Source organism: Crocuta crocuta, unplaced genomic scaffold (assembly GCF_008692635.1).
Source record: "Crocuta crocuta isolate KB4526 unplaced genomic scaffold, BGI_CrCroc_1.0 scaffold154, whole genome shotgun sequence".
In the NCBI taxonomy this organism is placed as follows: domain Eukaryota; kingdom Metazoa; phylum Chordata; class Mammalia; order Carnivora; family Hyaenidae; genus Crocuta; species Crocuta crocuta.
This window is the reverse complement of record NW_027530545.1, coordinates 125,478-152,798: the sequence shown is the minus strand read 5'-3', so window position 1 is coordinate 152,798 and position 27,321 is coordinate 125,478. Positions and strand designations below refer to the sequence as shown.

The 27,321-nt window shown below is 40.2% G+C and overlaps 1 protein-coding gene across 5 annotated transcripts in view; it reads left to right on the top strand.

Annotated features, from left to right (window-relative positions):
* Positions 1-27,321, top strand: part of GPD2 (glycerol-3-phosphate dehydrogenase 2) — a 218,741-nt gene that overhangs the window by 98,115 nt on the left and 93,305 nt on the right. For 4 of the 5 annotated variants that reach the window (XM_077767753.1, XM_077767755.1, XM_077767754.1 and 1 more), the window contains one exon: positions 15,473-15,582. In XM_077767753.1, the coding sequence (XP_077623879.1) occupies positions 15,481-15,582 (102 nt within the window). In that variant the 5' untranslated portion in view covers positions 15,473-15,480. Of the gene's footprint in view, positions 1-13,419; positions 13,480-15,472; positions 15,583-27,321 lie in introns of those variants that run through there. The other variant, XM_077767752.1, reaches the window with a different exon arrangement.

Sequence of the window (27,321 nt, the reverse complement as noted above, 5' to 3'; positions counted from 1 at the left end):
ATCTCCATAAGGAGTGTAATTAATCTAGAAAGAAGTAATTTCAGGGTGCCTGGGTGGCTCAGTCAATTAAGCATCTGACTTCATTTTTTAAAAATGTTTTACTTATTTCGGAGAGAGAGAGACAGACAGACAGCATGAGCAGGTGACGGCCAGTGAAAGAGGGAGACACAGAATTTGAAGCAGGCTCCAGGCTCTAAGCTAGCTGTCAGACGGAGACTCGAACCCACAAACCATAAGATCGTGACCTGAGCTGAAGTCAGACGCTTAACCGACTGACCACCCAGGCACCCCTAAAAATTTTTTTAAAAAGGATTAATTTCCAGGCAATATAGAAATTCTAGAATATTTAACTTATTTAGGCTGTCCTCGTATTTCTTGACCTTTCTTCACTTTATTATAATTATTACCAGCATATTACTTGCTTTTTCAAGCCAGAGTGGGGTAAAGAGATGTTGCTGGCAGTCATTAAGTTGGCCTAGTAAGTGATCTACCCCTATTGTCTAGTCTAGATGGAGAACATGACAGGAGGACCTGGAGAGCTAAAGGCCAAGGTCATGGGATCTAGTGTCATGAAAAAGGAAATGTACAGACTATGTCAGTCTTTTATGTGGGGAAACCAAAGTCCGGGAAAGTCAGGTGGCTTTGTTTAGGCTGAGATTGTCATAGGGTTGGGCTGTGACTCAGGTTGCTAACTGCCCATCTGTGATTGCTGCCAAGTCCTCGGTTGCCCTAGAGTACAGTCTGAGAAACAAACTATGCCGCTGGCCGCTGCCACACTATTGACCTAGAGGTTGGCATAAGTGCACTGGGTGAGGTCAGGGCTGAAAGTCGCCTCATTGATATCAGAACCTGGAGTTTTGACAGCAATCCTATGAAATGCTATTTCGAGTCACTTGCCTTCTGACTGACTCATGGTAAGGACACAGGCTCAACCTGTGGACTGAATTTTTTGGATTAACTTGAAGTTTTATTTAACATTATCTCAGAATTTATGGTTGAGAAGAGGCTTTTGAATATAAATTGCTAATGTGCTCTGCTGATTTCCATCAGCTATGTGATTTGACTGACAACGGTGCAAGCCTAGCCCGCTGGGGTCTGGTGAATTACATCTGCTCAGCCAGAGTGTTTCTTGAGCTGGAATTGAAATGCATGGCCCTTTAGTTTCCAGTGTGATGCCAACACTCAAGCAATTGACTTTTGCTCTTCAGTCTCCAGCAGGGGGAATATTATGAAATAAAATGGGGAGAGGCCAGGCATCCTCAAGATCCAAACCCATAAATATAAATAACTGTAATTAATCATACTCAGTCTCTCTTGTCTATTAAATCTATACTCAGTGGGTCAGTAAGTTTCACACAGCTCTTTAGCTTCCTGCCTGTGGTTGGTGGCAAATATTCCGGGTGCCATGGCTTGTTATGGTGTGACCCAGGATTCTTTTCCAACGTGGGTCCAAAATCAGTTCAAGATATAATGAGTTGTGGGGGGAAAGAGTCACCTGCAAAATACCCTAGCCCAATGGGGAATAAAAATATAAAAAAGGATGTGTGAGGTTGGCATTTGAGAGGCTCTCTCAGTTGACCCTCTCTGTTCTTTGTTACCAGCTTGTTAGACTGAGTGGAATGGAGCCATCTTTCAAATGTGTAAATTCAATAGATATTTATATTCAAGATTATCCCTGAAGTATTTGTTTTCCTATTGTAGAATATTGTTTTTGATTGTGGTTTACATTTTTTACTATTTTCTCATGTGATCTGTTAACTCTTCCTTCCTCTCTCTGAACATGGCTAGAGGTGTCCTTAAGAAGAAATGACTGTTTTTGCTCTTATTGCCCTAAAAAAGGCATCCTGTGCAGTGTAGCTAGAATTAGTCTTCCTTCCTCCCTCCCCCTATAAATTCCATTATATCATTGCACTGATTAAGACCCTCCACTGATTTTTCTATTTGTGTCTTGTCAAAATAAACACCTTGCTAGGAGAAAGTCATATGTGACTTAGCACAGATGGCCCTTTGACCTCATCTGGAACCCACCGCCCACATCATTCACTGTGCTGCAGCCACAGTGGTCTTTCAGTTTCCAGCAGAGGTCAAGCTTGCACACGCCAAGTGTCTTTGCGCGCCTGTCCCCCCTGTGCGGAAGGCCCTTCCCTCAGGTCCCTGGGTGGTTGGCTCTTCCCTCTCAATTGCCAAATTGCCTCCGTGAACATTCCATCTAGAGTAGATTCCTCCTACCCCAGTCTCTCTCTCACCTAATACTCCATCTTATTTTCTTCACAGCACTTGTCAGTTTCAGAATACTCAGTTTTGCTCACAAGTATATTTTTTGGTTCTCCTAATCCCTGGGAGTGGGGAAATCACCAGCCCCCAGAGCACTGCAGAGGCTACAGCAGGCACTCAGTCCATCTTGGTTGAATGCGTGTTGGAGGAATCTTTCTTACCTGAGTAGGCCCTTCAGTAGGCCCTTCCTGAATATTTGTTGAACACTTGCTTTTTTGTCTTAGAGTGTACAATTTTTATCTTTTACTTAACACAATAAGCGTGCTTTTCATAAGCCAATTTCTAGCAAGGAGTTTTTAACGTTTTTTTAGGAGTGGCAAATAGATTCTTTTTTGGCCCATTTATCTGTAAACTTTTCTGTAAATCCAGGAGAGCACAGAAAAATGTTCTAATTGTTTCCAGAGCAGAAGCCAACAGTTTTGCCACTTTTTTTTTTTTCAAGATAATGTGAATTTACTCAGATGAGGCAGAACTGAAGTAATCTTGGACTATGTTCTTGTATCTGATTGGGAAGTCTTAAACTTTATAACAGACTAGTGAAGTTTGAGTCAGTCCATACCATGTGCAGCAAACTTCAGAAATTATCTGGTGAGCAATGCAGACCCAGTACATAGGAAGGAAGGAGGGGAAAGGCCCTTGTAGAGATAGAGCCAGAATGTTGAAAATCAAATGCTGAAATGCTTATTGAAGTGGTTCCTTTTCCTTTCTCAGAGATACTTACTGGTATTTTAAGCATTGTTTTAACTGACTTGGCTCTCATTTTTCTGACTATAGTGATATAACAAGTTAGAAGTAAGCTGGAGAGGGGCTCCTGGGTGGCTCTGTCAGTTAAGTGTTCAACTCTTGATTCTGGCTCAGGTCAGGATCTCAAGGTTCCTGAGATGGAGCTCTGCATTGGGCTCTGTGCTGACAGTTCAGGGCCTGCCTGGGATTCTCTTTCTTTTTCTCTCCCTCTCTCTCTCTGCCCGTCTCCCTGCTCTCGCTCTCTCTCTCTCTCTCTCTCTCTCAAAATAAATAAATAAACTTAAAACAAACAAACAAGTGAATTGGAGAGCTCAAAGATCTATAGGGAAAATTACATCAGCCTGATAGTTTGGAAGAAGCAGGAAAACCTTATAAAACAGAAGAATTCAAATGGGAACAGCCTGGATTGGCCACTTAGTAAAGAGGTTAATGGTGTTGTTCCTTTAACTGTTCCTCAGAGCACCCCCCTTACAGCTTAGTCTAAGTCATCAGTAATTGAATTCATGGTTAATATATTCTTTAAGAAGTCAAAATGTGACTTACATTTTTGAAATATTTTAATTCAAAATAGTTTAGACTTTTTATAAACTGTGAACTCCACTCAAAGCTCTTAGAAGGCAGAGATTTTCATATTTGTTCTCAGTTCTATATTCACTGTCTGGAACATGTTAGCTGATCGGTCAGTAATTACTGAATGAAAGAATGAATGCAAGCCTTAATCTTCCAACAGAGCTAAATAAATAGGACATTAAAATAGTACCACCTCTAATGCATGAAAGTGTTTTTTTTTTTTCTTCTCCTGTAGCTATTGAATGAAGAACAGACAAAATAATACACATTTAAAGTTAAAATAGCTTTGGACAGGGGCGCCTGGGTGGCTTAGTTGGTTAAGCGTCCGACTTTCGCTTAGGTCATGATCTCGCGGTTCGTGGGTTCGAGCCCCGCGTCGGGCTCTGTGCTGACTGCCAGCTCAGAGCCTGGAGCCTGTTTCAGTCTGTGACTCCCTCTCTCTCTGACCCTCCCCTGCTCACGCTGTCTCTCTCTCTCCTAGAAATAAATAAAAATATTTAAAAAAATAGCTTTGGACATTTTCTGGACATTTTCAAAAATACTTCATTTGTAGGTGGAGCGAGGATCAGTAAATTCAAATAATTTGCCTGAAATCACAAAGCAAGTTACTGGTAGAGACAGAATAGCAAGGCAAAATTCCTCAGTCTCACCTTCTGGAACACATCTGGTGATTTTCTTTTTTCTTCTGGTGTTTCTAGGATTAAAAGGATATAGAGGTTTGTTGTGTTTTTGTTTGTTTATTCTCTTCCTTCCTTCCTCCCTCCCTCCCTCTCTCCCTTCCTCTTTCTTTCTTTCTTTCTTTCTTTCTTTCTTTCTTTCTTTCTTTCTTTCTTTCTTTCTTTCTTTCTTTCTTTCCTTTTTCTTAACAATACCAACTTGAGAGAGAATACTGAGTAGAACCTTTATCTTCTCTGGTGCATGCTATTAAATTTTATACTGTCAAATGCTAGGGTATTAGCTGAGTAATGTTGGTACACAGTATTTCATACACAGTGACTACATTTGTTTGTAGTTTAGTACTTGAATGTTTTCCACTTAAGAGTGTTTGCCAGTCCTTTTAAAGAAGAAAAGCAAAATCTAAAAAAGAGAGGCTTCAAGAAGATGCCTCATTCAAATGGGGAGAATAGAATCTTATGACCAAAACTAGTTTAGCCAAGAAGCCTGAGCTGGAAATACAGATTTGCTTATTATTTTTGCATACGTGAAAGAAGACTGACTGTTTTGCTTTTTCTTTTTTGGGGGGTAAGGGAATGGGTATTTACAAAATGTTGTATTACTTGTATTCCATACTTTTTAAAGAAATTGTTATTAGAAATATGGACTCTGCAATCTGTCTTTCCTGTTGTCCAATTTGTATTTCTTGCAGGGTCAGACATTTTTAGGGAATGTGATCAGTAAGCTAAATAGTACAATATATATTTATTTTGACTATAGTATATCTTCAATTCCTTTGCATCTAAGCTTCGTGTGTGTAATTTGTTGATAGTTACATTTATACATGTAGTGGATTAGTAGATGCACTGGGGAGTGAGTTTTAAATGCAAATTTCAGCAAGCTGGGTGGAGCCAGGGAGGGAATGGCTATAGGATATAAAAAGTGGTTGGCTTTATTTCCTGGGGATCTTCTCAAGCTCAAGGAAGCTGAATAATTGATTTCCTACCCCAACCTACTTGGTCTCTGTTATAACTCCCTGCCACGTCTTGTGTGTTAATAGAGCTGTAATAGAGCTATAATCAAATTTAGAACTGCTTTTTTTTTTACAATGTAAGTAAATTAAATTAACTGAAATTATTGTGCTATAACTAATTATCATAAAAATGATCAGTCATAGTTTTTTTTATGAGCTCAGGATTTCATAAACTGTCTTCAACAAGTATTTCCTAAAATGAGTTTCTAATAACATACATAATGCAATTGCAACAGGAACTTTTGTAAGAATTGGTACATTTTCTTTTGGTGATAAAAATAATGAACAAAAGCTAAGCAAATCAACTGGCATCAGCATTTTTAAATAAAAAAGCCAACTCTTCAAAGTTATCTAGATCTATGTTATTAAAAAAAGTTTTCATAGTTATGATCTTGAGTCTTTTTAATTATTTGGGAGGGGGGTAATTGGCAATGTTGAGAGAACAGTTTAATTTTATTTTATTTATTTATTTTTCTAACATAATTTATTGTCAGATTGGCTAGCATACAGTGTGTACAGTGTGCTCTTGGCTTTGGGGGTAGATTCCCATGATTCATCACTTATATACAACACCCAGTGCTTATCCCAACAAGTGCCCTCCTCAGTGCCCATCACCCTTTTCCCCCTCTCCCTACACCCCCATCCACCCTCAGTTTGTTCTCTGTGGTTAAGACTCTCTTATAATTTGCCTCCCTCCCTCTCTCTGTGTAACTATTTTTCTCCCTTTCCTTCCCCTATGGTCTGCTCTTAAGTTTCTCAAGTTCCACATATGAGTGAAAACATAATGATATCTGTCTTTCTCTGATCTTGAGTCTTTTTAAGATTTTTTGAATCTTCAAAGAAAAGTGCCTATACTCAGTGTATAGTTTTTCTAATTCATAATGCTATATTTAGTAAAAACATAAGATATTGGAGAAGCAGCAAAAGAGATCTCTGGTTAAGATCCAGGCAAATAGAAACTCAATTATCCGAAGCACTTCTTTCTCTGAACATTTTATTTCACTGAAATTTTCTTAGGGTGTGTTTTTTTTGACTCTAGTGTTTAAGTTCATTATCATCCGTATATATTTTTAGAACCTTTTCATTTGAAATAATGCCTGTGCACTATTTTATAGCACTTAAGTCCTTTTAACATACACTTACCTACATGGTGAGGTAGATGTTTTTTTTATGAAGCACTTTGGGGTGTGTATTCAACAGCCGTGGTCGTGATCACTTTATAAACCTTTGCTATAGTTATAATAAATCTGAAGGAGAGGCATGATATATTTTAAAGTAAAAACAGGTATTTTGAACTCTATTGTTTGGCATACAATTTATTTGATAACAAAGGGTTTTTTTCTTGTTTTCATTACTGAACTAGATTTTGTAACAGCAAATAAAGTCTACAGAAGAGTTTATGCCGCCGAAGGAATGTGAGCCATTTTTCTAACTCCACAATAGCATTAGTAAACACTGAGAAATACTGAGGGACACATAGGACCATTGTGGTCTGTTTGCCGAAAGAACTTTCTTTTCTTTGACTCACTGGTAACTTTCTCTCTTCCTCAAGGCAGAATTAAAGAGTTTGTAAGTGTCTGCTGTATTCTTTTTTTTTTTATTTTTAATGTTCTTTTTTAAATTTATTTTTGAGAGAGAGAGAGAGAGAGAGAGACAGCACAAGCGGGGAAGGGTCAGAGAGAGAGGGAGTCATAGAATCTGAAGAGAGGCTCCAGGCTCTGAGGTAGCTGTCGGCATAGAGCCCGATGAAGGGCTTGAACCTACTAACCATGAGATCATTACCTGAGCCGAAGTCGGACGCTTAACCGCCTGAGCCACCTAGGCGCCCCTGCTGTACTCTCTTTTAAGGGAGGATTTCTTATTATTGGTAGGTAAATGTAAGTTTAATTTTATACTAGGCATGTTAGCTCCTAAGTTCCTAAACCAGACTTGTGTCTTTGTATGGGATGGGCATTTTGGGGAACAAATGCTCCTGACTTTCATTTATGAGGGTGTTTTTATGTTTTTTCAAGATTACCTTAAATTACATATACGGTGAATAAATAAAATTAAAGATAGGATTTTACAACTCTAAACACAATTCTACTGACATGTTTAGGATGATAGAGAATATAGATTACTTTGGCCTTTAAAATGGATTTAAAATAGAAAACAAGTTCACTTGCATGAGCTAACTATAGTTCTTTATGATTTTTAAAAGCAATTCTATGGAAAGCAAATACAGTAGAAATCATTCCTTTATGAATTAAACTAAGATCATTTGCATTTAATGAATATAAATCTGTTATTGGCTGAGATGGGTTTTATTGATTTCTTGTAATTCTATAGTGAACCTCATGGAAATAAGGGAAAGGGGTCAAACCTGTGACTACAGTATTGGTGTGCACTTTAGAATTAGCAGAAAACATAAATATATAATATGGAAGTTGCCTTGGAAACATATTTTTTTTTAACAACTGAGTCCTACATAATGAATGAGAACTAGAGTGCCAGTTTATAGTTTTGTGTGGCTCCTCCTTCCTTTCGATATGTTTTCACTTCAGATGACTTTGTGAAATAAAGTGGCTCACTTTAAATGGTTGGTGACCTTGTTTTCTCCTCTTTTTTTTTTGTTTTGTTTTGTTTCTTTGCCTTGTGCCTTTTGCTTACATTTCTTAACCTCTGATTGGAACCCCAGGAACCAGCTCAACCCTTTTCTGTGCCAGCCCCTCCTTTATGAAGCTTCCAGACTCCTGCCCTCCGGAGAGCCCGCGGAATGGTCCTGGACTAACCTCTTTCTCTGTCATCTGAAGCTGCGTGTTTGCTCCTAGAATGACCTGACTGACCCAGAGGGTCCCCGAGAGACTAGTGGGAAGCTGTGCCAAAGTACTTTCTGGCTGGAAGCAATGTGAACCAATATCAACACAGCGTTTGTCTCCTTTCAGTTTCTCTTCCCTTCCAGATTTTGTTTCTCTTTTGTCTTCATTGAAATGCTCTCCCGTTGTTAAGATTTCCTTCCATCTTTTGGGTTGAGCCCCTCCGGCGTGGGATTTCCTGGGGGAACTGATTGGAAATTGCCAAGCTCCCTAAAGCGTGCTGGTGTGAGAGACTGGGACAAGGCTGGGGTGTGGGGGTGCTGTGGCAGCAATGTGGGATCGTGTTGCTTTAGCTTCCTCATCAGCTATCATCCTACATTTTAGACATCCAGAATCTGAAGATTCATTATATTCCTAACTTTCACGACCACTTTTACTTGGTTCTTTCATTTGTTTTGTTTTATCAAGAAAATACTCTTCTTAGTGACTTCAGAAAACCCTTTTTGTTTGTCCTTTGATATCCTGTGCATTGTATGGATCTTTTACAACTCTAGGTGGTCATTGTTACTCTTGTGTCTGTGGCTTTTAAAGTATGAATAAATATAATATTTTACACACACACACGCACACATATTCACTTATTTCCATGGAAATAAGATTATTGGGATAATCTTCCATGGATAACCCTTGGGCCCATTTCCTATCCAGTCTTGGCCCAAATCTTTTTGAAAACATTGAAAGCAACCAAGAAAGGACCCATTCAGTTTCAGGTTACGGACTAAGGCTCCTCTCTTGTTTCCAGAGTACAGGCTGATGGGCCTGTGATGTTGATTATTTTGTTCATTTGTGTCTGACAGCTTTCAAAAGACATGCTTGAGAGCTGGTTTTGTTTCTTTGGGGTTCTCACGCCACCGTGTAAAAAAGACATGCCTACAAGTGCCTCTCACTTTGCCGGGGAGGATGCATTTGCAGGTCGAGGGCTGGCTGATCTTTAACGCTCTGTCGAGTCCTCCTTGGGGAAAGAGAAGGTAGTGCATGGTGTGCTTTGATTATTAAGCACTTTATCAGCATATGCTTGGTGTGCCTGAACCAGGTTGTACTTTCTTAAAGGGAATCATATAAAACATCTGATATATCACCGATTGGAATAATAAAGGCTTTGCTTTTTTGAAATGTGTCCAATTCAAAACACCAAGATATCTTGTCTTTTATAGTTAGAACTGGGCTGCTGGGTGGGAAGGTACTTTTGTGCTCAATTATTTTGCTGTGGACCTGCTGCCAAGTTTTATGCTTATAGACTTCCTTGGATGAGGTCCGACACTCATGTTTTCTAAGATTTACACACCCTTCTAGAAGTCACTGAATTTGTATGCAAGTGGACCTCCAGGCCTGGTCATCTGAGTTGTGCAGTTGTGCCTTCTGTGGGTATGAACAAGTGTCCTGACTCAGAAGAGATGGAGTGGGTCCCCTGCAGGTATAGGGTAGGTGACTGCACAGTTCTCTACAGATATAGGGAAGATGACTGCACAGTTAAAGTATAAGGAGCTTTTTGCCACCTTTGGACCTGCATATGCCTAGATAAAGGGTTTAGAGAAGTAGCACATGTCACAGATGGTCAGAGGAGCCTAAGAGTGCTCTTATATCTTGCTAGGGAATGCATGTCCCGGGCACTGCAAGGCTTATGGTTGAAATTACTCTTCTGAAAATGATCTTTCAGCTACATTCTATGCATCCGGCCCCACCCCTGCCCATTTAAATGAATGGAAGGCATGGAGATAGAAAAGGAAATTATTGTACACAAGTGACCAGAGAATAGGAGAATTTTTGTGAAAGTGAAGATACCCAGGGCTCCTTTCACAGAGGAGTGATGAATTCATTTGGATTTTTTTTTAAGTTTATTTATTTGTTTTGACAGAGAGAGAGAGAGCATGCACATGCAGAGGAGGAACAGAGAGAGAGGGAGAGACAACTTTAAGCAGGCCCTGGGCTGTCAGCTTAGAGCCCCATGTGGGGCTCGAACCCACGAACGGTAAGATTATGACTTGAGTCAAGATCAAGAGTTGGACGCTTAACAGACTGAGCCACCCAGGCGCCCTTGGATGGGTTTTTATTTATGAGGAGCTATATGGCCAGACAGGGAGAAGAGTTTGAGAACTCTGGAGAAATCAGGGGCCAGGAAGTATGCTCTTTTTCCGGAATAACTTTGTGGGTGGTTGCTGAGGGGCCCCTCAGCTTTTGCCAATGGGTGCTTGTCTCTTGTTTTTAAGTCAAAAGTATGTGGTGAAATTATTCAAATGCATGATCCAAGCAAGAGAGTCACCTTGCCTTAGAATGGGAGCAGGCAGAAGGGGCGAGCCCCCAAGGACTGTTTGAAACAGGATTTCATCATTGAAGTTATTCCATAATGGGAGTCCGGGAAGGACGGCTAAGAATTCACTTGTGCCAGATGAGTTTCAGGGTTAGCTAGAAGCATGCATGGGTCAGCAAACTTTGAGAAGCGGCAAACCGGTTTTTGTTTGCTAAGAGTCAGCACATTTAGTGTTGCAGTTACATGTGTCAGCGGTAGGCACAGGTTCCCTAAACCATACCTTTAGCTCTCATTACTCTTGAGAGTTGGTGGCCATCTTTCAAATTAGCGTTTTCTTTCAAATTAGCATTTTCATTTTCTTTTGGATACATATCCTGAAGTGGAATTGCTGGATCATACGGTAGTCTTATGTTTAATTTTTTTCCCCTATGGTTAGTTTTTTAAGGAGTCTCTATACTGTTTTGTACAGTGGCTGCACCAGTTTACATTCTCACCAGCAGTGCATGAGAGTTCCCTTTGTCCACACCGCCAACACTTGTCCCCCCCTCCTCAACTGTGTGTGTGTGCCCGCGCGTGCTGAGATCTAATCATGGTCTTGATTTGCATTTCTCTGATGGTTAGTGATGAACACCTTTCCATGTACCTGTTGGCCATTGTGTGATTTCTTTAGAAAAATGTCTATTCATTCCCTTTGCCTGTTTTATGTTTTTTTTTCTCCAATTGAATTGTTCATTTTGCAATTGACTTGCATGATTTCTTCATCTATTTTGGATATCAACTCTGATCAGGTATATAATTTGCAAATTTGTGTGTTCTCCATTCTGCTGGTTGCCTTTTTGTTTTGTTGCTGGTTTCCTTTGCTGTGCAGAAGCTTTTTAGTTTGAGGTAGTCCCGCTTGTATATGTCTGCTTTTGTTGCCTTTGTTTTTGGTGTCAGATCCAAAAAATCATCGCCAAGACCAATGCCAAGGAGCTTACCCTCTATGTTTTCTTCTAGGAGTATTATGGTTTCAGGCCTTATATTTAAATCTTTAATCCATTTTGAGTTTATTTTGGAGTATGGTATAAGATAGTGGTCCAGTTTCTTTTTTTTTTTTTTTTCCGTTTGCATGTGATTGTCCAGTTTTACCAACACTGTTTATTGAAGAGAGTATCCTTTCCCCATTGTGTGTTCTTGGCTCCTTTGTTGAAAATTCATCGACCATGTGTGTGTGCATGGGTTTATTTCTGGGCTCCCTGTTGATCTGTAGGTCTGTTTTTAGTGCCAGTGCCATACACTTGATTAATATAGCTTTGAAATGTAGTTTGAAATCAGGAATTATGATGATTCCAGTTTTGTTCTTTCTCAAGATTGCTATTTAGGGTCTTTTGTCTATCAGAGTATTTCTAGCACAACTAGCTGTAACAGAGTTACAAGACAGGCTTTGATATTTAATTCTCCAAATTGACTATAAACACCTTGAGGACAGTTCATAAACTCTTTGAAAGAGAGAGGGACACAGCACAAGCAGGGAAGCAGCAGAGACAGAGGGAGCCACAGAATCTGATGCAGCCTCCCTCTGAGCTGTCAGCAGAGCCTGATGTGGAGCTGGAACCCACAAACTGTGAGATTGTGACCTGACCCTGAAGTTGGACGCTTCACCGACTAAGCCACCCACATGCCCCTCTTTAGGGTTTTTTGAGTCGGCTTGCTGTTCTCCTTGCAAGAATTGGAAGATTGGCACTTACTTGTCTGACAAATACAGGAGCTGGTCCCGAGTCAATGTACATGCAACTTAATTCATAGGTTATTAAATATGGACACCAGGCTATAATAACTGAGCTAATTTTATTTCTGGATGAAATTTCTACCTCTGGTTTCTCACACTTTTAGTTGCAAAAGGTAAAGATTTATTGATACTTTTGTTCCCTTTGCTGATTTTCTGATTGCAGCTTTTGCTTGGTTGAAAACAGTCTTTCCCCTTTGTAATGACTGTGAAAGCTTTTCTCCTTATAATGGAATGCAGGTGGGCACAAGTAGTCGAAGGCATATGGTTTCTATTTATCTGGTTTTAAATTTCTTTTGTTCAACAGTAAAACAAAGTTCTTACATTATCTGATAGAAGGTTACTGTAAATATTTTGTCAGAGGCTTCTTCGTCGCCTAGGGAAACTCTAATGCTAAGGATGGTATACATGAGGTGAGTGTTTGAGAAAAAGAGTCTTCTTTTAGAAATACCTGCAAAACATGATGTGGCCCTGGGGGAGAAGTTGCTTTTCTGAGAGCAAAAGGCAGGACAGAACCAGTCAGTGGTTCAGAGTACAGACTAAGTTGTGGTTTTGTCACTTACTAGTTGGTGACCTTGGGCAAATCCTTCTGAACCACAACTGCCTCTTTTATGAAATTAGGGTGTTGTGAGGGTGGATATGAGCTGATGTATGTAAAGTTAAAAGCACAGTGCCTATTACCTAGCAAATGCTCAATAAATGTCAACAGTTATCATTATAACATTGATGAGGAGGAGGAGAAGCAGGATAATCATCTTAGGAGAGCCAGGTGAAATTGATTTTGTGCTTTTGTTTTTTAATTACATGTAAGAGTGATTTATTCATCACAACTAGCTGGATGATCATAGGTGGATTTGATCCCAATAGAAATAATGATCCTCTAAACATTGGTTATGTTATGAAATTACTGGGAAAAATAAACTATTGATTATACTCAGTGTGATCACTAACTCTGAAAAATAATATATTAATACAGTTTTTCATTAGTATTAGTGGCTCATTGAGAAAACTCATGGAAATATCTCCCTTGGTCAGTTTTGGTTTCAGAAATCAAATTGAAGCACTCAAATAAGGGGAGCAGGGAATACAGGGACCCCACAGTCTATAAGACTCCAGACTGAAGTGGCTGAGTACACACCTCCACTGAGGCATTTTGACTGTGTTGTATAACATCACTCCGTTGGCTATGTTGATGTGTGGTATCCTTTGTGAAGTCATCGATGACATTATCAATTCAGAAGCAGTGATGTTGAGTTAAAGTCAGTCAGCTACAAAACTCACATCCAACAGACCACCAGGCTGCTATCTCTATGGGGCGGGCACATGCATTGTTTAGGTAAATAGAACTAGGTCTCTGTTTTCTGTCTCTCATTGGCAGGGGAACCCAGTCAGCTTGATTCCCAGCCTGTCTCTAGGCTGCTGGGGTTTCCGCTGTCGTGCGATAGGCACCCATGTGAACATACACAAGTGCTGGGAATAGTGGCCGTGGGCTATGACAAATGAGGGTCTTCCAAGGTAGCTTCGTTGAGGTTTTTAGTTATCAGAGTAACCTTGGACGTAAAGTTTGGGCAGATGAATGGAGGCCCCTAGCCATAAGGTACAAGTTGTTTGGCATAACATGGGAAAGATGGCACGTTTGACAAAGAGACCTCCAGCATATGCCTGTGAAATATTTTCTCCGATGAGAATCGATGAGCCTTAGGATTTGTCAGTCAGGAGTGAGGTCAGAAGAAAAATAAAATTTTCAGACATGCCAACTTTTATTTTAGTATGTAATTTCTAGTGTTCCAAAGTAAATTTTCTGTAGAATCACAGTTACCAACTTCACTGAAATTCTTTAACATAGTTATGCTAATAGATTCTGTCCATCCTATATGGGCCCAAACGTTTTAACTAGATCATAATTTACATCGAGATATCTCTATGTTCTTTACTATACCTAGGTTAAAACTGACTTTATATAAAATCCTTTCCTGAGTCATAAGATACCTGTAGAGGATAAGATGTGTTGTCCAGACAGGCCTGACCTCCGCCCATTCAGGAAAATAGGGTGGTGCTTTTCCTGTAAGATATGGGTGTGCCAGCTACTGTGGGGAATGGAAGTCTTAGGCAGATCGAATCGCTCACTACCAACTCTAAGTTAGAACTACTTCTTCTTCTCTTTCTTCTTCTTCTTTTACACGATCACACAGTGTTGTCTTTTTTTTGCTTAGCAAAATAAAAGCTGACAAGTGTTCTTTTAATGGAATTTTCATTTTTATGTGCTTTTTGTGTGTGCTGTTTCGAAAAAGTTGAAGTATATTGAAGCCCTCAAATTTCATGAGTCCAGTGGTGGAATGAATATGTATATTTCAAGGTGAAAAGAAAGTCAAGAGCTAGCACAATACAAGACTTTATTTAGAAATATAAAGTAAGCACAAGAGTGCTTCATATGGAGGGGTTCCCCTTGAAATTGTGGTGCCATGCCACCCTGGATAGAAGAAAACTTTTTTTTATTAAGTTCCCATAATGAAAGAAATGCTGGCAATCACTAGCACTTATCTCCTGTAATTTTGTGAAAGGATCAGGCATGGCTTCCTTTGACTTTAAAATGTTTTTTTAAATTTTTATTTTAGAAAGAGAGAGAGAACACAAACCCAGCAGAGGGGCAGGGGGAAGAAAGAGAGTCTTAAGCAGACTCTGTGCTCAGCATGAAGTCCTACTCGGGCTTAATCCCACAACTGTGGGATCATGACCTGAGCCGAAATCAAGAGTAGAGCATTCAACTGACTGAACCACCCTGGGGCCCCTCTGACTTTTTGCCTGTCAAGTGTAGACTCTCTTAGGGACAGGAGTGTGTTGGCTCTTGGCTCTGGTGAGAGCTTCATTAGGAAGGCAAAGCTCAGGAAGGGAGTCGTGCCACGGTTTGAATTAAAACCGTGCCAAAGAACCTGAAGTAAACAGGAGGCTCGCCGTGTGGACTAGTGACAGACTTCCCCGAGTTCTCCCTGTGGAGGGGATTAGCAGTGGAACAAATCTGCAAGTACAGCGTGCAGTTTTGTGAGATACACAATACCATTTCTTTTCACGGCTCTCTTTATGTTGTGTAAATATCCTCAGTTGTCTCTTAATTTGCTCTCCTCTCTTTAATTCCTGTTGAAAGGTCACTTTCATGTGGTCTCCTTCTTTGGTGTGTTGTTTTTGCCCCATTATAACTCCCTGATATTATTTTTTGTTTTCTAGTTTAGCATAGTTTCAGAATCAACATAGTCTCTTTTTATGATGGGGATTGTTATCTGATAAAAATCCTAATTCACTTCTTTCTGTTTCCTTTTTGTTTTTTTTTGTAGGCTAAGAAATGGCATTTCAAAAGGCAGTGAAAGGGACTATTCTTGTTGGAGGAGGTGCTCTTGCAAGTGTTCTAGGCCTCTCTCACTTTGCTCATTACAGAAGGAAACAAGTAAGTAATTATGCATGTATTGATTACAAGATGAAACTTAAATCTGTTAAAGAACTGTGTATGGCGTGTGTGTATGTTAATGGTTTTGTTTAGAAATTATTGTCCCCACTTGATCTGAAGGGCACTAGTTTGGAACACCACCTTGACGGTCCTTGAGAATTGTGTGTTATCTCGCTTTTTAAAAAGTGTATTTCTCTATCAGAAGGCATTATATTATTTAGCCACTGTTGTGGCTCTTTGGTTTTTAAAAGAGTACCTCATTTCCAAGCCCCGGGCTTTGTTCATTTTAGACTTTCCTTGTCTAGTTCGTCCAAATGTCTGGGTACCTTCTATGGTCCTGCCAAAAGTTTGTCTTATTAGAAGGCAGGCAGGCATCTGATACAGGAAATGGAAAAGGGCCTGTACAAAAGGCCCAGCTTTGAATCTTGGTTTTACTTCTTAAAGGCTTATTTACTTATGTCGTATTACTTTATAGTAGATGACATTTTTAGTGGGAGAAAACCATGAAATGAGATTGATGTGAAGTTTCCAAATAATTTGAAGTGCTTCGTTTATTTTCGTTTTATCTTATTTTTTCCCCCTTGCACTACAGCTATGCCAAATTGATGCCAGGAAATTATTTTGATGCCCAGTTTTGTTCTTCTTAGGCCTGAAATGCTGGTAGTCACCCTCGTAATTAGTATCAGTCTCCTGCTCTCCCTTCCCCATGTCACTGGGGCATTTTCTGATACCAGTTTGGTGGTACATTCTTGATTCAAAGATGAAGATAAAGAATTTGGGAAGCTGTTTGCAGCTGGACTATTAACTCCTCATGTTTTCGTTTTTGTGAGAGCCTTTAAGCCATGGGTTGGTTGTCTTGTCCTTGTCTTTTTGTGTTCCAAGGCAGTGGAGTCAGCCACGCTTCTTGGAGTCTGCATCCTGAATAAGAAAGACAACTTTAAAAACTCATATTAAGGGGTGCCTGGGTGGCTCAGTTGGTTGAGCGTTCGACTTTGGCTCGGGTCATGATCTCGAACTCTGTGGGTTCGAGCCCCGCATCGGGCTCTGTGCTGGGAGCTAGCTCAGAACCTGGAGCCTGCTTCGGATTCTGTGTCTCCGTCTCTCTCTGCCCCTCCCCCACTCACACTCTGTCTCAAAAATAAATAAACATTAAAAAAACATGTAGTAAGAAGAACCAATTTGCTGGCTTATAGTTAAAAACCAAAACCCAAACCCAAACCAAACCAAACAAAAAAACATGGCTCCTTTTTAGTGCTTGTTCCTAAAGACAGACAGAATAGGTTGTGTTAGTCTTTTTCATTCTTACCTGTGAACACATTGCCCTTAAAGTTTCCCCAGGTGTCTGTCTTGCAGGTATTCCTGACAGACTTGCTAGGAATTGCATCTTCACTCATTGATCATGCATGATCAATGATCATGATCATTTTTTAAATTTTTTACTTTTTTTAAGCTTATTTATTTATTTTGAGTGAGATAGAGACAGTGTGAGTTGGGGAGGGGCAGAAAGATGGAGAGAGAGGGGATCCTAAAGCAGGCTCCACGCTGCCAGCGCAGAGCCAGACGCAGGGCTTGAACTTTCAACACTGTGAGACCATGACCTGAGCAGAAACCAAGAGTCGGATGCTTAACTGACGGAGCCACCCAGGCTCCCCCAGGGCATTATTCCTTTACAGCAGTTTCCTTGGTTGCTTAAAGATAAGTGTGAAAAGATGCTGCTTCTGCTGAAGCTATTTCAGAAGGGCAGTTTTGTTTGGGACGTGGGCTTTAATGGGATTGGGTTACTTCTGCCATCTTTACCAGGGCCATCTGAAATGACACTGGCAAATGGCAGCACCAGAGGTCACAATATCTAATATAACATAACTAAATTTTTAACATGGTTTATCTCTGTAAACCACAGCAAGCATGTTCTACTTCAGTGTATAACTTAACTTTGTGCTTAGGTCATATGGTTTCTTATGTTTTGTTTGCTTTTTCTTTAAAAAATTTTTAATGTTTTTTTTGTTTTTTTTTTTTTTTACTTTTGAAAGAGAGAGACAGAGAAAAGAATGAGTGAGGTAGAGGCAGAGAGACAGACACAGAATCCAAGCTGTCAGCATAGAGCCCAACGCAGGGTTCAAACTCAAAAGCCGTGAGATCATGATCTGAGCTGAAGTCAGAGGCCTAACCGACCAAGCCACCCAGGCGCCCGTTTGTTTGCTTTTTCTTACTCTCACAGAGTGAACAGTCGATACTACCTCTAATCAATCAAGGTAGGGGTGAGTTTTAGTCAGCAAAATCAAGGCAAAACAAGGATCTTTTGATTTCTGGGTCATTTTGCCATTTTCTCCTTCCTGAGTTAGACGTCCTGACCACCCTAGTAGCGAAATGAAACAGATACCAGCAGTGTCAAGTCATTTATAATTTTAATCTGACAAGTTCTTTTGAGAAGAATCACCATGGGCATATTCAATCAATGAGTTGCATAAGACTTTCACCCAAGCATGTGCATTCTTTTGTGATGATTCCTGTCCCTTAAAGCCACTACCAGGAGCATATTTTGGGGTAGCAGGTTGGTATGCAGCCCTAGGGATTAGCAAAAAAAGAGAGACGGGAGGTGAGGTGGGAGGGGAGATAACTCATTGGAGCCATGGACATAAAATGACCAGAGGCCTCAGCTGTCCTCTCTCGGAAAATATCTGCCAATCAGAGCCATTCTGGGGGCCTTTTCAATGGTCAAGAAAAATCTGCCCCTTCATACCCATTCTTTGGCCACATTGTATAGAAGCTGTCTCCTTAAATGTGATAAGACATGCTCCATTTTCTGCAGACCAGTGCTTAAAGTACGCGCTTGTGTTTCTATATGGTTTTTTTTTTCCATCTTCCAAGATGATTCTAACAGATAAATTGTCCTCTTATTTAAGAATAAGTTGGTGTTGAAGGTACAAGATACTGAAGTGTGAGAAGCCATCTGTCGAGTTCAAATCTAGGCATGTTCTGCTGGCATTGTCACACCTGCAGTCCTGACTCCTCTGACTCCTCGCTTGTGCTCATTTGATAGCCTGAGCACGAAGCTTCCTACCTTAAATACCCGTTCTGAAAACAAACGGGTTGGTTCTAAAAGTTGGTCAATTGTTAAAGCACATTTGACTGATAAGACAACGCTGTGTTGAAGTGTTTACGTGCCAGGCCAGCTCACACAAAACCTTTGAAATCAACTCTGCAGTTTAATTACCTTGTATTTGCAAGGGGGATAATAGAACGAAAGCTCTTATACATTCAGTTTTTTTTTTCTTTCATTAAACAGAAAACACCATGAAACCGAATAAGATCTTGTTCACTTACCTTTTAGCCACTTGCTTGAATAAAAGCTGTTGTAGGTGAGGAGATAGAGACCTTTGTGGAGACACTGGCATTTCAAGGGGCAAACTGGGGTTTCAAGGTGATAGTAATGATTGTTTGGTCTCACTTCATAGTATGGCTTTCCCTCATATGAGTGTATTATTAAAATTTCTACTTTGTTTTTCAGTGATCATTAGTATCCATTGTTGACCCAAGGGAAGCCAAGAGGTTTTTTCCTTGTGAAAAAAATAGATCAGAGTTAGAAGGGATGAATATCATGGCCTAAGGAGATATTATTATTATTATTATTATTTTCTTTTGGAGCTGGAGCAACCTAAATTTCCCTATTCCAGTGAGGAAGCTGAGGGGGAAAAAGAGATGAACGCTGGCTGACATTTTTGACCGTGTCTACCTGTAGGAAAGGAGGTTTGTGGCCACAAATGTCATCCACTTTCAGGCTCACTTCGGTTATGCATGTAGGGCTTTTTTGAGTGATCTTGGAAGGGCTTCCCATTTCATTTTCCTCCTTCTTTTATTGCTTCATCCACAGGTAGGTGATTAAGTTTCCAGAGAGTCTTCTTGATTTTCCTCTCCCCAGACTAGCTATATTCCAAGGACGAGGAGGCTGAGTAGTGTGTCTAAACCTCTTAGCACTGTCTTATATCCCCCCTAGGGATGTGGCAAGCAAGCACCTCTGTGGTGGTGTGCTGATTTTTGAGAACAAGTTATTTATCGTTCACTATTTACTGTAGGTCTGTTTAATAATAAAGTTAATTGGAAGGGACTCGGAGGACATCCAGTCTTCCTCTCGGGACAGGATGCTCTTCTAGTGGTTCCTTCTTACCTAGTGAAAGGAAAGTGTCACTTCATGCGTGAGTCTCCTTTTCTAATTTCAAGCCAATAGCAGAACAGAGTGGATGGAGAGGGGAGTTTAGATTAGGAGAGAGGGCCTTGGGTACTTTCAGAGCCAGTAAGCCTTAATGAGGAGCGGAAGTGAAGAGTGTTAAAGTTGGGGCTGCATGAGGGTTCCTCAGGTAAGTGGGAAGAATGTGGGTGGCTGAGGAAAATGGGGACAGAAATAGGGTGGGTGTGCAAAGATTTGACTGAGGGTTGTTCCAGGCTTTTGTCTTTCACTATAGACCAAGGGGAGTTTTTGAAACTTTCTTTCTTTCTTTCTTTCTTTCTTTCTTTCTTTCTTTCTTTCTTTCTTTCTTTCTTTCTTTCTTTCTTTCTTTCTTTCTTTCTTTTCTTTCACAACGTTTATTTCATACCTTCTAGGTCTAACTGGAAACACTGGTGTGATAGTGTGGGCTTCTTTTGAACCTCAGTGGTGTGGTTGATGTAACAAAGATCTATTTAGGTCTGAGGGTGAGCCCTCTCATATAACACACACTCAGTTTGTTCCTTCCATTACCCATTCTGAAGGTATAGTGGGCTTTGTAAGTCAACTCTTGAGGTGAGACCTGAAAACCACTGAGAGCTTTGTCAAAGCCCGGATGTGAAAGTTTTCTTCTTTTCTTTCTGTACCATGCATAGGCAGGGAATGGGCTTCAGGGTATGGAAATCCAGGTCTCTTTTCAGCTTGAGGAATGATTATATTAGAATCGGGGAATTTAGAGATTCTCGTTGATTGAATTTCCTTCCATTCATGAGCAATACAACACACAGGATGAGAGTATGATCTTGACAAAGATTGCCCGTATCCAACACTTAGCTCTACTGAAGAGCTAAGAGACTATGGACAATTTTCTTAAGTTCTCTGGACCTCATTTTCCTTTGTAAAATAGGGAGAGCAATGGTACTTCCCTCCTAGGATTGTTGAAGAGAAATAAAGCTTGAGTTTCTGGACATATACTAGGCTTTCAAAAAGTGTGAGCTAGTATTAGATTCCCAGGTGACAAGAATAGAAAGTGTGGGGATAAGCAGCAGGAGAAGTTGTTCTCGTTACTGGTGACCCTTGCATTCAGGGCTACCTTGTCAAGACTTTTGAGATCAGTAGCAATGGTACATCCTTCCTCCGAGGTTGTAGGAGAAAGGCTAGAAAACAGGTATACCAATACCTTCTGTTTTCTCTTTGCCTTGCTTCCGGATCTGACAATGAGCCAATAACCAGGTGGATGATCCCAATTATTGACTTAAGCTCTTTTTCTGTTGCAGGTAATAAATTCCTTGAAGTTCCTGCTGTTTCTCCTCTTTTTTATTACTTAGCCTTTATGAGTTATGGCGGGCTTGATTTATTTGGCTGATATATTTCTAAAAAGTTATGTGAATATAGTATTTTTGATAAGTTGATTTTATATAACACAATGCTATTTGTTGAATTCTATGGTGAAACTTATAAAAAAAACAAACAATATTTTTTAAAAGGCCCATTTTGGGAGGGGGGATTCTCTTGTTTCATTTTTGTTTGAAGTGGAATGCAATTAGGCTTATTATTTTCCAAAGTCAATGATGCAGTACTAGTAATTATTGACAGGATCTTTATGCCTTGCAAAATAGCCTATCACTTTGTAAGAGTTTGCAATTTACTCAAAAGACTCGAATTCACTCTGTTATGTGCATGAATTAAGGCAACATGATAAAATGACAGTGGTGCTGTGTTAGGTGAGTCGAATTACAGGTAAAACTATATTACCTCTGTTGCTAGCATCATCAAAATTCAGAGGGAAAAATACATATGCTAATGAGAGGCAAAGTGATGCATGAACAGTTGAAATCCATAAGAATGTTGAACACATTTTTTAAATTCATAATTTCGGTCTCTTCTCAATACATTATTTGTAAGAGATTCTAATAAAGCTGAGCCTTTTGACTGATGATACTAACAACTCCAAATATCAATGATAGGATTGGAGAAGGAGTAAAAATAGAATGATCATCTCTAGTGAAAGTAAGATCAACTTTGGAACTTATTTTAATGGACACCCCCCCCCCCAAAATGAACAGATATTTAGCTTCCTGAATTTGTCTGTTACACAAGCGTGGAGGGGTTTTGGTGAGCCTGTTAATGTGCACAGTTTATGCAAGTTTTCAGAACTCTCATTTCTTCATAAGGTAGATTAATGTCATTTAACTCCTAGGCTTTTCTCCCCTTGTCAGCCTATACTGACTTGCCAAGTCAGTATATACAAGCCAGTGATCACAATACGTGACACAAAGCAGATCTTTACCATCTATCTGGTACTTTCTCTTCCCTGATATAGGATATATGAACATTTGAAACAGACCTAGCCCTGTTAGGTGTAATAAGAATGCTGTAACACTAGATTTCTTTACATAGCTGGGCTTTTGGTTGGCATACTGTGGTTTTTGTTCACTGCTGGAGGAGAGAAAAGATGGCAGAGGATAGAGAAACATGACATTCAGATGAATATCTATTGAAGAGAACTAAAAATCATAAGCCAGTGCTGGTGAAGGATGTGAGGCAGTAGGTACCCTCATTTATTGCTGCTGAGAACACAAGATGGTACATGTCTTTTGGAGGACAGTTTGTCAGTTTCTTATAAAACTAAACATGTTCTTCCCATATGATCCAGCAATCACTGTCATTGATATTTACCCCAAAGACTTGAAGAGAATGCTTACACAAAAATCTGCACAAGAGTGTGTATAATAGCTTTATTCATAATTGCTAAAACTTGGAAGCAATCAAGATGTCCCTCAGTAGGTGAATAGACAAACAAACTGTGCTACATTCAGACAATGGACTATTGCTCAGTACTGAAAAGAAATGAGCTATCATGCCACAAAGAGACATGGAAGAAAGAAATGGTAATGGAGGAACTCCACTATGGAGTTTTCCAAAACTATAGGAGACTGTTGAAAGATCAGGGATTGCCCATAGTGTTTGGGGGAGATGAATAGGCAGAACACAGAGGATTTTTAGGACAGTGAAACTACTCTGTCTGAGATTATAATGATGGATATCATGCATTTGTACAACTCCATAAAATGTCCAACACAAAAGTGAAGTCTTTTTTTTTTTAGTGTTCTTATTTATTTGAGAAAGAGAGAGAGAATGAGTGGAGGAGGGGCAGAGAGAAAGGGGGGCAAAGGATCCAAGGCAGGCTCTGTGCTGACAACAGAGAACCCTATGTGGGGCTCGAACTCACAAACCATAAGATCATGACCTGAGCTGAAGTTGGACGCTCAAATGACCTAGGCATCCAGGCGCCCCAGGAGTGAACTCTTAAGTGAACCGTCAGTTTTGGGGTGATTATAATGTGTCAATGTAAGTTCATTCTGGGTTAAACAAATAAAAAAAGGCACCATTCTGGTGAATGATGTTGATAAAGGCTATGTATGTATGAGGGCAGAAGGTACATGGAAAACCAACCGTTGGATCTTTTTCTCAAGTTTGTTGTAATTCTAAAACTGCTGTAAAGAGTAAACCCTATAAAATAAACAAACACACAAATAAAACTTAAAATCATAAGCTCAGTACTTAGGATGTGATGTCCATTAAGAAATTTTAAATTATAAAAAATTCTACTCACACATCATTTTTCAGTAGTATCTTTGAATGTAGTTTAAGTTTTGAGCATACTTAATATCTTTAAGAATCTAACCTCAATTATCAATATTCTTCTGATTCCTAGGCTAAAGAATATCTGTGGGTTTGAAATCAGTATTATCTTCCTGAGCACTGAGGTAGCTGACATTATTACATGACACGTTTGCTATATGCTTACCAGATTGATCTTAACTTCGTGAGTCACTTCTAGCTAGGAGGCTTGTTTGTTCTAATAATCATCTCCAGAGGCATTTTTCATAGGTTCATGAAAAGGCTTTTTCTTAAAAAAGATCTTACGAAGTTCTATAATAGCAACTGTTCTTAAACGGTCTTCTTTTTTGTTGACTCTAATGTTTAGGTAGGGAACTATAGTGTTCGATCCCTTATAAAGAACACATATTAAGGAGGACTAGTGACTAAGTAGCAGGCTCCTTGGTCCCATCTGCCTGCTTAAAGAGCTGTGGCTGGGGCGCCTGGGTGGCTTAGTTGGTTAAGTGTCCGACTTTCGCTTAGGTCATTATCTCGCGGTTCGTGGGTTCGAGCCCCGCATCGGGCTCTGTGCTGACTGCCAGCTCAGAGCCTGGAGCCTATTTCGGAGTCTGTGTCTCCCTCTCTCTCTGACCCTCCCCTGCTCACGCTGTCTCTCTCTCTCTCTCCTAGAAATACATAAAACATTAAAAAAAAAAAAAAGAGCTGTGGCTTTAGCATTATGTCAAATATAAAGGTAGAAATGTCTCAGCACTGTGGCTTAGTGGGGCTCGTGTTTGATGATCTGTCCTTTATGATTTTAATTTTCTTAGATATAATTTATTGTCATGTTGGCTAACAGACAGTGTATAAAGTGTGCTCTTGGTCTTCGAGGTAGATTCCCATGACTCATCACTTACATTCAGCACCGAGTGCTCATCCCAACAAGAGCCCCATCAATGCCCATTGCCCATTTTCCTCTCTCCCCACCCCACCATCCACCCGTTCTCTGTATTTAAGAGTCTCTTATGGTTTGCCTCCCTCCCTCTCTGTTTGTAACTTTCTCAAGATCTACATATGAGTGAAAACATATGATATCTGTTCTTCTCTGACTGACTTATTTCACTCAGCATAATATCTTCCAGTTCCATCCACGTTGCTGCAAATGGCATGATTTTATTCTTTCTTGTTGCCAAGTAATATTCCATTGTATATATAAACCACATCTTCTTTATCTATTCATCAGTTGATTGTCCTTTGATCTTTATATGTATGGACTTATTTTTCTGTAAATGATGGGTCTTTATCTACCAGGGGAATATTCTGAACTGTTTATGGACTGTATGCAGGGTAGGTGAGTTGTGAATTTTGGGTTGTAATGCTTAACATATCTCATATTTGTGTATTAATTTGAGCAAGCTAATTGATGTCATAGACAGCTGCCAGAGCTCACTGGGTTATCACCATGAGGGTTTATTTCCTGCTCATAGTACAGTTCAGTGAGAATAGACCGGGGGGACCTGCTTCTTGCAATCGTTCAGAGCTCTATGTGGCTCTGACATATTATAGGGCTTTTTGACCCATGGGATCATTTCCAGCCAACACTAAGGGAGGGTGAGAAGTGCAACCCAGCAGTGTTCTCTAGAGGAAGAGAACAAGTTTTAAGCATCTAACCATTATATCTGTGTCCTGATTTTAGTTTCAAATTTGATTGACAAGCAAGCTGCATTCTTTTGATGAGAGTTTCATTGTCAGAGTATAGGCCAAAGAGTCTCCCATTCACTTACTTCTCTTGTTGAGAACTCTGTGCATAGATTCCTGGAAGAACTGTTTTTCTCCTAGAAACACAATGAAGTGTGTTGGGGCTGCGTCTGATAGCTGAAGCGTGATGAGGACTATGAGTACATTGTATTTTCCATAAGGCCAATTCAAACTATTCTTAACTCCTCTATATGGTTAACCATTTCTTCAGAGGCACGTTTCGTCAAAGCACTAAAATTATGCAGACAGAGCTGGAAATGTTCTTTGAAGAGCATCTTATCATATTCCTTATAATTTGGGGTTTTATTTAACACTTAGCTCTCAAAGTGGGGCCATGGCAATATCTTTGAGTTGTAACTCACATCAGGCCTTCGAGGAGTCTGCGATGCTATTTTATTGCTGGCATACAAAATCAGCGAGGTTAACTGTACTGCTAGAGGTCACACAGTGAGTCAACGACTGAGCTATGATTAGCGTTGACAGCTGGTGAGCTTCTCGGCTGTTGCTAACTGAGCAACATTGACATTCATTCTGATTTGACTTTGCATTTCATTTTCAACTATTTATTCATTTTGAGGGCTCTTTAAGAAACTTTTTAGGGATATTGTGGGACTGAGAAAACTTTCTCTAAATGCTTTGGGGAGAGTCCCATGGCTCCCTTCCTTTCTCCACATCTTCCAGCTTGATAGTTAAATTACATTTGTGTCAGGACAGCTTCCTCTAGGTAGAGTTTGGGCAAATTAAGAAGAAAATAGACCCTTTAAGATAAGCTAGGCAATGTTGATTTTATTCACTTCCTTTATTTTGCAATTTGTGGTTTTTCAACAAAGACGTTCTTAGATCTAATTATATGCTTGTGAGTACAAACTAGAAATGTTATAAAAAAGTGTATATTTGAAGAACGAATTCACAAGTGAAATGGAAAGTGTGCATCACAAATTTGACCCAGAACTGTTCTGAACATCAAGGTAAAATGTAGCTGAGGGCCATCTGGATTGTAAAGCTTGGAAATGATCATTTGTCTCATTGGGTCAGAGTTTATTCACCTGAGAGGGGTGGAGGAAGGATGAACCCCCCGTATCCACTTGCAGATGTATGTGTTGGGGAGATTTTTAAGGAAAAGTGCTATTTCATGGAACCCTGGGTGTCAACTTGACTACCCAGTGTGGCTGGCCACAGGCTAGGCAGACTCCCTAGGACTTCTCATTTCACTGATGGTTATCACCAGCTCCCTGCTCTGATGGTGCCTGAGGGGCTGGCAGATCGAGGGACCCAGGTAAGCTACACATATGGGCAAGGAGAGCCTAGCACAGCTGAGGTCATGGGATGTGGAAGCAAACCTGGGATCAAATTATGATTCTGTCTGTTACCTGCACAAGGAATGACTAAACTCATCCTTAGTGGTCAAAGGATGCCTCTGCTCTGCCGTAATTGTGAGACCTGTCGGAGCTAGCTCATTAGAGTGTGGGGACCAGTAGCAGCTGGGCAAATGCCAGTGCCGACTCTTCCCCCTCTGCCCTCCCTGAGCCCAGGCTTCCTTTCCAGATCCTCTGGTCCTCAGCAGGCTGTTAGAATTGAAGAGCAGTATCAAGTTGAGACAACTCCAAATACATCGTCTCTGAAATATTTATTTGAAAACCAGTAACGCATACCCCCCAGACCTCAGATCGTGTAGTCAATTATGATGTGAGTTTGCCTGCAGTAAATTCAGACAGAATCAAAGGGGTTTCCCTCTTTTTCAGCTGTAAAAATGTTTTACAGTTTGAGGCACCTGGGTGGCTCAGTCGTTTAGGCATCTGTCTCTTGATTTTGGCTCAAGTCGTGACCTCATGGTTCATGAGTTTGAGCCCCCTGTCAGGCTCTGTGCTGATAGTGCTGAGCCTGCTTGGGATTCAGTCTCACTCTCTCTCTGCCCCTCCCCTGTTTGCATCTCTCTGTCTCTCTCTCAAAATAAATAAATATAAACTTAAAACTTTTACAATTTAATAGTTCGGATATATAATGATTGCTCTTAAGAGAGCTTCTCTGTGATTTCTCAAATAAATGGCAGCCACTTCAGGGCAGGGTAGCACCTTGCAAGTGTATGAGCAGTCCCATCTCTGCCATCTGCAGAAGGAAGGACTTGTGTTTTCTTCTCTGGTCCCCAGTGGAGATGACAGTCTATCCATTAGCAACTG